Below are 11,051 nucleotides of genomic sequence, written 5' to 3' on the forward strand. Positions count from 1 at the left end.
TATGTGGAGTTAGAATGCTCAGGGAATGTGGTTGTCTGTAGAATTCAATGTAGGGTGGGGTGAAAATCTGGCTTATTCCAGGGTTCTCATGTATCTCCACAGACACAATAAAAGGTCTAAAACCACTTTAGTAACTTGAAAAGATGCCCAGCTCAGGAAGAAGGCCCAGGCCTGTTAAATTGGAGGTAATTTAGGAGCTAAGCAATTCCCAGCCCCCTGGGATAATTGTGCGTTTATTAAGCCAACAGTTCCAGCTGTGGGGACTTAATTGAAGCAGGAAAGATGGAAACCATGTTGGGCAACTTCTGGGTAATGCATCACAAATTCAGCATGCAGTGGAAGGCTGTTTCTCGAGGACTTCAAGGCTGCTGCTTCTTTGCTTGGGGGATGGTATTACATGGTTCGGGGCTTCCTTCCCACTCTGCCTCAATTCAGGAACTACTCATGGCCACCTTCTATATGTAAATTGCTATGCTATGTGCTGGGATGGAGTAGCATTGCCTTTTGCAGTTTACAAAGCACTTTCCTACGTAGGATCTCAATTTGGTGATTCTGAAAACAGACTTTGAGTCAGAAAGACCAAAGTGAGGATGAATTCATCCATTTAGTATCTGTGTGATCTCAGGCAAGTCATTTCTTCTAAGCCTCAACTTCCTCTTCTGTAAAATGGTAAAAATAAAAGTCCCTAACTCAAAGGATTGTTGGGAGGAATCTATGAGATAATACATGAACAGTGCTTAGCACACAGTAAGCACTCATTATTTTATTTATTTATTTATTTTTGAGACAGAGTCTCGTTCTGTTGCCCTGGCTAGAGTGAGTGCCGTGGCATTAGCCTAGCTCACAGCAACCTCAAACTCCTGGGCTCAAATGATCCTCCTGTCTCAGCCTCCCGAGTAGCTGGGACTACAGGCATGCGCCACCATGCCTGGCTAATTTTTTCTATATAGTTTTAGTTGTCCAATTAATTTGTTTCTATTTTTAGTAGAGACAGGGTTCTCACTCTTGCTCAGGTTGGTCTCGAACTCCTGAGCTCAAACAATCCACCCGCCTCGGCCTTCCAGAGTGCTAGGATTACAGGAGTGAGCCACCGCGCCCGGCCTAGTAAGCACTCATTAAAAAGCAGCCATTACTGTATTATTCATTGTTGGTCTGTTTGTTCACATAATAATGCTATCATGTTGATACTATTATCTTAGTTCACATACCTTCATTGAGCACCTATTATGTTCTAAGTGCTGAAGATCCATAGTGACCAAAAGAGAGTTTAGATACAGAAAAGAAAAAAAAAGAGGTCGCAGAACTAAGCCTTCCTTGGAGGTGCCATCCAAGGAAACTCAGAGGAAATCTGAGCCCCAGGAAAGGATGATGTCAGCCAAGAGAGGTGCATTAAGCAGGAGAGTAGCCAAGTGTAACTTACAGACACTTAGAGGTCAGGAGTAAGATGAGGTCCCAAAGTGACCAATGGCTTCTGCAACATGGAGTGCCCAGGTCAGCTTGAGAAGAGTAATGTTGCTTCCCGGGCAGGTGGGGACACAAGGCTGGCCTAGACTGATTTGAGGAGAAATCAGAGTAGATGTGGAATCTTCAAGTGCAGGGAATTGGCAAGGTTTTGATGTGAATGGGAGCAGAAAAAATAGGGGAGGTGACTAGAGGGAAATGTGGGATCAAGCAGTTTTTGGTTGTCGTTAAAACTTTTATGATATGAGACAGGAGGGTATATTTTTTGAAGCAGATGGAAGTGATCTAGTATCAAGGGAAAAATTGGTAACTAAGAAAGGAAGGATACAGAGTGCAATGGAGAGGGTGGCTCTGATAGGAACACAAACCCTTCATTCATGGTAAAAGCAGGGAGGGCAGAGATTGTGGGGAAGGTACAGAGACACTGGCAGATGACAGGTTGATTCTACTATCTCTGTGAAATGTGAGGCAAGGCCATCGGCTTAGAGTGAAGGTTGAGAAGGGGACAAAAGAAGTTTAGGGAGAAAGAAGGTTGAAAAATCATCATTCTAGAGAGTGGAGAGTGGACTACAGCAGGGAAATATCGTAGGATTACTAGCCAGGATTGAGGGCTCATTTTAAATTCGTATACACCAACTTAAAGGGACAGCAGTCACTTTTAATTTCCCAGGAGTGTTCACGTTCTGATGCAAAAAACGGGGGTGGGGTGAGGGGACAAAGGGCTATGGGTGTTTGTCAGGAAGTACAACAATCATTACTGAGTTGGGCAAGGTAGGGACAGGAGCATGGAAAATCTGGCAGGGTCAAAGGTTTGCAGGTCTCTGAGGCAGAAGAAATGTTTATGTGGTGACACTACTATAGAAAGGAGGTTGAGCCAGATTTGAGATCTTTATGATTGTAATTTCTGAGCTAGTCCAATTAATGGTGAGAGCAGTCCAGGGGAAGACCAGGGGAAGGGGCCCCTGCGGAGTGGGGGGAAGGACACTCATTGGTAGGGAAGAAATCAGTAAGTGAGAAGTCAATAGATTTCTCACGGATCATGCTTATGGGTGCAGAAGTCATAAAGAAAGTTGTGGGAGGGAAGATGGAGGTCAGTTCATGAGAGCAAAAAGGAGGCGTGGCAGGGGGAAAATATGGCAGTATGAACTTCTAGCAAGTCAGGGTTTTTTAAAAGAGGAAGGAAGGAGAAACAGTGCTAAAAATACTCATGGTGCCCGCCTGTCCACCCACGGCCCCTCGTAGGAGGCCATGTTTAATGCCATATGCCCCCATGCTCACAGCAATAGTGGATGGCTTGAGGGGTGGGATCTGACCAACGGGCAGCCAATCAGTGGAGTGACCTGTCCAATGAATTTACTTTCCTTCCTGCTCTTCTCGCTGGGTTCCTGCCAGGGACACCACCTTCTCTTGGTCCTCTTCTTGCCTCCGGGGTCACCCCTTCTCAGTCTCCTTGCTGGTTCCTGTTCATGACCTCTTTTCCCTACATTGACTCACTAAGTGGGCTCACCAAGGCGTGCGCTTTCAAATACCTTTAAATGTCATTGGCTAGCTCCCCGGTCCCCAACCCCTTTAGGACCCGGGTGCACAGCAGGAGGTGAGCGGCAGGTGAGTGCGGGAAGCTTCCTCTGTATTCACAGCTGCTCCCCATCCCTGGGGTCACTGCCTGAGCTCCGCCTCCTGTCAGATCAGCGATGGCATTAGATTCTCATAGGAGCGTGGGAACCCTACTGCAAACTGCACATGCGAGGGAACGAGGTTGCGTGCTCCTTGTGAAAATCTAATGCCTGATATCTGAGGGGCAGCTGTGGCGGTGATGCTAGCGCTGGGGACTGGCTGCAAATACAGATTATGATTAGCAGAGAGGTTTGACCGCACAAGAAATATAATGCGCTTGAATCATCCCGAAACCATCCCCCCACCTAGTCTGTGGAAAAATTGTCTTCCATGAAACTGGTCCCTGGTGCCAAAAAGGTCAGGGATTGCTGGACTAGCTGATGGTTCTCGTAAGTTTATCACTAGCTCTGACTTCTTGCCCCAACTCTAGACCTCATAACCAACGACTTACTTAACGTCTCCATTTCAATCTTCAATAGGCATCTCAAACATAACTTGCCCCAAACTGACTCTTATCCATACTCTCTCCTCCAGAAAAGCCCACTGCTCTTCCTACAGTCTCCCCCAGATCAATAAACTACTTCCAGTGTTAATCAAGCCAAAAATCTTAGCAACAGGCAAAACTATGAAGACAGCAAAAAGATCAGTGGTAGGGGGATGAATAGGTGGAGCACAGAGGATTTTTAGGGCAGTGAAAATACTCTGAATGGTACTATAATGGTGCGTACATATCATTACCCATTTGTCCAAATCCATAGATGGTACAACACAAAGAGTGAACCCTAATGTAAACTACTGAGTGACTATGATGTGTCATTGCAGGTTAATCAATTGTAACAAATGTACCCCTCTAAAGGGGGATGTTGACAATGGGAGAGGCTATGCATGTATGGGGTCGGGGGTGGGGTGGGGTGAAGGCTATTATATGGTTATCTCTGTACCTTCCTCTCAATTTTGCTATGATCCTAAAACTGCTCTTAAAAAACAAAGTCTTTAAATATGAAAAAATATCTTAGCATCATCGTTGAGTCCTTTCTTCCCATGCCTACCATCAATGCATCAGCAAACATCTGGATTACAATAACATTTTGCCATCTCCAATGCTATTACCGTGGTCTAAGCCACCTTCATCTCTCTGTTGTGTGACCTTGGGCAAGTTCCTTGCCTTTCTGGGCCTCTGTTATGAGGATTAAATGAGTTATTATTTATAAAGTGCTTAACAGTGTCCATCATCTAGAAAGCATCCTATCAGTGCTTTTTAAAGTAAATAAAAATGTCTTGAATACAAAAATAGCTTTCTAAAGCCCTAGTCCCCCTACAGTCCATTCAGAACACAGCAGCCTCATGGTCTCTCTAAAGCTGGGGTCCGATCTTGTCACTGCCCTACTCTTCAGCTCCCACCCTATCTAGGCCAGCCACACTGGCCGCCTTGAACACACCAGGTACAGTCACTGTGGGAGTCTTGGCCATTGCTGTTCCTTGTGCATCTGCTATCCCATGGCTGGCTCCCTTCTTCCCTTCAGTTGTCCGATCAAATACTTCTTCCTTTGCTTTCCTTTCTTTCCTTCCTTCCTTCCTTTTCTTTCTTTCTTTAGACAGAGTCTCACTCTGTTGCCAGGGCTAGAGTGCCGTGGCGTCAGCCTAGCTCACAGCAACCTCAAACTCCTGGGCTAAAGCGATCCTCCTGTCTCAGCCTCCTGAGTAGTCCAGCTAGTTGTTTCTATTTTTTTAGTTGTCTGGCTAATTTCTTTCTATTTTTAGTAGAGACGGGGTCTCGCTCTTGCTGAAGCTGGTCTCGAACTCCTGAGCTCAAGCGATCCTCCCGCCTCGGCCTCCCAGAGTGCTAGGATTACAGGCGTGAGCCACCATGCCCCGCCCATATATTACTTTCTAGGCTAGGCCTTCCCTGACCACTCTCCAAAACACTGCCACTTTGCTAGACTACCCACCTACTCACTCACTCAGATTTTTCTCCACATCTCTAACCGCTACCTGACACTGTTTACTTGGTAGCTGTCTCCCTGCCAACATTCAAGCTCTGGGACTACATGGGCTGTTGTGTTCATTGCTGTATCCCTAGAGCCTAACATGGTGCTTGCCACATAGTAGGTGCTCAACAAATATTCACCAAATATGCCACTCCCGTCTCTGAATTCCTGTAATACCGGTCTATACCATTCTTGTGGGACTTATCCCTATATTTTTTCTGCCAGTGGCTACCTGTGTACGCTTTTTCTTGACTATGTGTTCCCTGAGGACCACATTTGTGACATTTGCCACACCCTCAGAGATGACCTGATTTCACCAAAGGAAGCAAGCCAGCCAGGGAGGGAAGACATTAGTAGCATTCCAGGTCTCCGGTCTTCTAGACTAAGCTCAAAAAATATTTACTTAATGAAGAAACAGAGAAAAAAAGAATTCTGAGTCACTTCGTGGTGGTAGCCCCATTGGGCAAATGAACTGGTTCTCCGCAGCACATCTGAAAGTACTCTTATCTGCATTTATTTATGAGTTTAATTTTCTAATCTCTTCACCTGTGTCATCCTCACACCTAGTCTGTCACAGATACTAGTTATGAGGGCAGAGATCTTTCTGTCTTATTCATCTGTTATCTCTTGCTGCCTAAACAAGGCCTGGTATACAGTAGGTGCTGGGTAAGCGGTGTGGCCCGATGCTCTTCAATTCTAGAGACCGGGCTCGGGTGCAGCGCTGCGCTGCAGGATGCACCCGCAGCAGCGGCAGTGCGGGACCCAGGCCGGCTCCCCGCGCCCGCTCTCCGGGCCGGGTTGGCCCACTCGGCACCAGTTCCGGGTCCACCGCAGGAGTGAGAGCGTGCACCGGGTGGGGCGCGGACGGACGGTCCCCTCCCAGCCCGAGGGCCTTCCGCATCCCTACCCTGGGGCCCCGGGGCCCGGTCCCTTTGCCGCCACCCGCTTCTGCACCCACGGGGTAAAGAGCTAGGCATTCGCTTCCGCACCCACAGGGCCGAAACGCGGTATCCGCGCGGGCAGTAGCCCCTGTGACCCCGGCCCGCTCCCCGGCCGCCGCGCCCCGCCCCGCCGCGTAGGCCCCGCCCCTCTCCTCCGTCGGCGCCCCGCCCCCCGCGCCGCGCTCCATACTTGGCGATCGCCGCGGCCGCGCGCGCTCATTGGCCGGGAGCTGGCGGCGTGGGGGGCGGGCCCGGGCCGGGCCGGGGCGGGGAAGGATGGTGGCGGCGGCCCGGCGCGGGGGGAGGGGGGCGCTGACCCGGATGTTCACTCCTGGGCACCCGGGGAAGTGGAAGCGCCGGGCCCTGCTGCGGGGGGGAGAGCCACAGACGCCGGGACCGGGACCGCCGCCGCCGCCACCACCATGGTAAAGGCTCCACGTCCTCCTCCCCAGCCCGGGGACTCCGCCGGAGCTCGCGTCCCCCTCTCCCCGCCGACCCCCGGCCCGGGAAGTGTGGGTTCCTGGGGGTGGGGGAGGGGCGGGGTCCCGGACCCTAGGTAGACACCATCCTTCTCTGCTCAGGAGGGGGTCGCCAGCGCGGGCGGCTTGGGTGGGCAGTGACTCTGCCTCCCTCTCCCAGCCCCCGCCCTTGGCTCCAGCTGGAGCCCTACGCTTCACCTCTGTGTCCAGGCCAGTCTCTCCCATAGTCAAGGCTAGCCCCTCCTTCTCCGGTGCTCCAAGCCAGGGACCCCCCTCCGGTGACCCAGGCGTGGCCTCCTTCCTCCTTCTTGTGGCCCAGGCTAGGTCCGCTTGCTTCCCCTGTCCCTGTGGTCCCGGCTAGGCCGTCGTTTCTCCCCTGTATGGCCCAGGCTAGGCCCCCCCTCCATGGTCCAAGGTGGGTCGCTGTCTCCCCTACTTCCCTTCCCCGTGGCCTCAGCCTGGACCCCCGTCAGCCCCTGCTCCAGCGGCCTAGATCTGTTTCCTCTCTTCTCCATGGCCTCAACCTGAGTCTCTTACCCCCATGGTCTTAAGGCTGGACCTTCCCTCCTCCACCCATGGCCCCCGCCTGGACCTCACTCCTCCCCCCGCCCCTTGATCCCCTCTCCCAAACTTCTCAGCACTCTTAGCATAGCCCGCTTCAGCCCTTCTCCGTCTCCGGCCTAACCCTTTCACCAGGGTCTTTCTCCCTGCCCTGTGCACGACCCAGGTGTCCCCTCCCCTGTACCTAGGGCGCGCCTTCTTTGCGTCCTCTGGGAAGCGAGGGGAGCTCTCCAGCAGGGGTGGGGGTGGTCCCGGTTCTGTGCCTTCTCAGGTCGAGAGTTGCCCCTTCTGGGGAGGCCGCCTGGGAGCGACTGAGCGACGAAGGGCGGGCTTCTCTGTGCCCGGAAGGCTGCGCGGTGTGCTGCGGGCCCTTCCCGGGGCCGCCGCCTCGGTGCTGCGGGTGCGCTGGGTACCAAGCGTCCTACGGGGCGGCCGGTGCCCGCGGCGCCCGGGCCCGAGTGCGAGCAGAGGGGTGAGGTGGAGGAGCGGACAGGACAGGGATGAACGCACAATCGCCCTTGTGAGGCGGTAGCCCTGAGGGGGCCACGAGGCCCTGAGCCCAGCATACGGCCTGGACACGATGCACCCTAGCAGGCGCAGCCTCCCTTTCCCCCTGAACTGTCAGCTTGTAAGGGTTGGAACAGCTGATTATGGAGGTGCCTCGGATCAGGTGAGATCCTAGGGAGAGAGCTGGCTCCACTCGAGGTGTTTGTTTTGGTAATGAAGGCAGGTGTTATCTCGGAGTTTGGGGAGCCCGGGGTTTCACATAGGTCCCCGCATATAAGCCTGCCCTCTGTCCATCTTGGAACCTTTTGCAGGTTTGGTCCAGCACCTAGGTTGGAAGGGCCAGAGGACTTATGCCTCACAGGGTCAAGGAATTTTTGAAGAATGGACTGTCAGAGCTAAGACCATCCACCTGCTGCATCAGCGCCCTGTGCGGGACTCCTCCCGTCCAGTGCAGGCAGATGTTTGCATGTGGACTTTGGGCCCCAAAGGGTTTTGAGGATCCTGGTTCCTTGTTTAATCAAGGGTTGTTGCTACTGAACTTGGGTGATTATTTCAGAGAGTTTTTTTTTTTATGTCTTCCAGTATATTGATTAAAAATGTGGGCAATGTCATTTTTAAGACCTTTGGATTTTCATTGTATGGCGAGGGGTGTGGTGAGGCCCTGGACCCAGGCCTGGGTGGAGGAGGACTTCTGGACAGTTTTGGCGAGGACTTTAGAAATGGGCTGAATTCTCTAAGTGTGCACTCAGGGTCAAAGCAGGGGAGAATGGGTGGAGTGGCCAGGTGGGGCTGCTCCAAGCAACATATCAGACAGGGAGGGGCACTTCTCCACCTGCAATGAGAAAGTGCCTGTAATGACGCAGGAGGAGCATATGAAACCTGAGGCTTCTCTAGAGTCCTATACTTGGCTCTCATTTGGACAATCTGAAAAGACTAGAAGGGGTAAGGAAGAGGGCCTGTCATCTGCCAGACACTGCGCTGTGTATTTCACCTGTACAATTCAGGCAAAGCCGTCTGAGGTAATTGCTGTCCCCATTTTACAGGTGAAGAAGCTGAGGCTCAGGAGGTGGAGTAACTTACTCAAGGTGTTGCTCTGTCTGTGGAATAACCACTGTTGGTCAGTAGAGGCACATCTGGCGGCCTCTAAACTGTGTTCTTCCCATTGTACCAATCTATTTATGTGTTGGAAGGTATAATGATGCTCTGTCTAAAAATATAATATTGGGGTACTCAAACATGGCAAGGGAGAAGCAACATTTATTGTCTGTGGATTGTGTGCTAGAGCTTTTGCATAGGCCTTCACTTTTTAATAGTGGAATAGTAGTATGGTGGTGTAGGCATGATTAGTGTGTGCCAGAATGTAAGCTCTTTGAAGTCGAGGATTTTTGTCTTGTGTTTTCCATGGCTGTATCCCTGGGGCCTAGAACAGCATCTGGCACTGAAGGATATGGCATGGAATGCCCTCTTTGGGATGTGTCTATGTCTCTGAACTTAGCTGCTTGGATTTCATATTCGTTCTCTCAATAACTTCTTAGTATCTCCTAGGCTTGTAAGTAATTTCTGACTGCTTATTGTCAAATTTATCCCCTACTTGATGCTCTGATAAGCCAGGGGAGAGACAGTTGGGATAGGACAGAAGTGGTAGTGTGGGGTTGCATCATAGGTAAATAAATTGAGACCACCATGGTTTTTATTTTCAGCAGGTTCGATGGTAAAGAAAACAGCTAGATCTCAGTTATCCCGTGAGGGAAATAGCGGCTTGAGAATCTAAAATGCATTTGACTTTGGAATGAATTCCATGTTTTTTATTGACATCAGTTTCTCCTTCCCAGTAAAGAATGCATAGGCAAATGGAATTTATTTGCATTCCCTTAGCAGGTAATAATCTTACCTCTTTCTCTTTTTTTGAGACAGAGACTCATTCTGTCATCCGGGCACTTGGGCTAGAGTGCCGTGGCATCAGCCTAGCTCACAACAACCTCCAACTCTTGGGCTCAAGTGATCCTCCTGCCTCAGACTCCTGAGTAGCGGGGACTACAGGCGTGTGCCACCATGCCCGGCTAATTATTTTTCTATTTTTAGTAGAGTCGGGGTCTTGCTCTTGCTCTTGCTCAGGCTGGTCTCAAACTCCTGAGCTCAAGTGATCCTCTCATCTCAGCCTCCCAGAATGCTAGGATTACAGGTGTGAGCCACCGCATTCAGCCTTAATCTTACCTCTTTCTGTAAGTGGTAAGTTTATAGTTTAAAAGCACTGTTCCTTACACAGCTCTAGCTACTAATTTAGGAATTACTCTAATTTAGAGTTAGGATTCTGGTGGTGGATCGTGGGGCTTGAAGCAGGGAGGGGTACAGGGAAGCCCCCTTAGGAGTTGTTGTTCCAGCTAGCAGATGGTTTTGCTGATAGGAACAGCCATCATACTGTTACAAGGTGAAGCAATGTAGTTGACACTAATGTCTCTTGGCATCTCCTGGTGTGAGTAAGATACATAGTTCAACTCAGACCCCACTTGTCTATACAGGCCCATTCATTTAAACCCAACTGGCCTCTTTTTGGGGGAATGCTTATAAAAAGTAGCCAACAATTAATAACTTGAGATTGAGGAAATGATAAACCATGCCTTCGAAAGCAGATATGACTATTTATCACTAGGATGTCCTACACTTTTACATTCCATGAGGGAGGGAAGGCCAGATGACTGACCACACAGGGAAATGGTGGTGGGGCGGGTACCTCAATTATTCAGAAACCTCCCTTCCAGGCTGGGAAATGCTTAGTGGCAGGTGCATTTGGGAGTACCTAAAGCTACAGGGTAATGTTAATTCAGTATGTCTGTGTTAAGTGCCTACTTTGTGCTGCTTATGTGCTGAGGATGTAAGACAAGGATCTGCGGCCTCACAGCATCCATTGCTGGGGTGTGGACATGTCACTCTTAACTGAAGCTTCAAGGGGAAAAGCCTTGTTGAATGTAACTGCAAGCACATTTGCGTGAGCTATGGCAGGAAGCTGAAGAGAAAGTTGGAGCTCGTGCCAGGCTCCACTGCCAGGCCTTTTGGGGTGCGCCTGCTGTGTCTGGAAGTGGGTTGCACTGCACACGCAGTGTGTTCCTCTGCACACCTGAAGCTCCCTTCTGCCCAGGAATGCAACCTTGTGGTGCCCTGGAAGTCCAGGGTAGCTACCATCGACTGAGCATCTGCTGTGACCCAGAAATGTGACTTTGCTTATAGCTCAGCCCACACTTTACTTACAAGGAACCTGAAGCATGAGAGGTTGAGTGACTGTTGTGAGTGGCAGGCCTGGGATTCAGCTCTGAGCCCACCTGACTCGTGCTGGACACTCTGGTTCTCAGAAGCAGTGAGTAGTAGGGCCCCTAAGTACAGGATCTTGTCCCATTTCCCCTTGCAGCAGATCCCACCAGTGAGGGTGGGGTGTGGAATTCCAAAGGATGCAATTGCAAGATCCCTCATGTTGGGACCAGCTAGAGCCATGCCATTTCCAGACC

The 11,051-nt window shown here is 50.7% G+C and overlaps 1 protein-coding gene across 2 annotated transcripts in view; it reads left to right on the forward strand.

Annotated features, from left to right (window-relative positions):
* Positions 1-6,229: 6,229 nt before the first annotated feature.
* The window catches only part of CAPZB (capping protein (actin filament) muscle Z-line, beta), a 172,489-nt gene continuing 167,667 nt past the window's right edge, over positions 6,230-11,051 (forward strand). Inside the window, exon 1 of one of the 2 annotated variants that reach the window (XM_012656938.1) lies at positions 6,230-6,429. In XM_012656938.1, coding sequence (XP_012512392.1) covers positions 6,427-6,429 — 3 coding nt within the window. In that variant the 5' untranslated portion in view covers positions 6,230-6,426. Of the gene's footprint in view, positions 6,430-7,176; positions 7,715-11,051 lie in introns of those variants that run through there. The other variant, XM_012656937.1, reaches the window with a different exon arrangement.

The sequence above is a fragment of the Propithecus coquereli genome, unplaced genomic scaffold (assembly GCF_000956105.1).
Source record: "Propithecus coquereli isolate 6110/MARCELLA unplaced genomic scaffold, Pcoq_1.0 Scaffold528, whole genome shotgun sequence".
In the NCBI taxonomy this organism is placed as follows: Eukaryota; Metazoa; Chordata; class Mammalia; order Primates; family Indriidae; genus Propithecus; species Propithecus coquereli.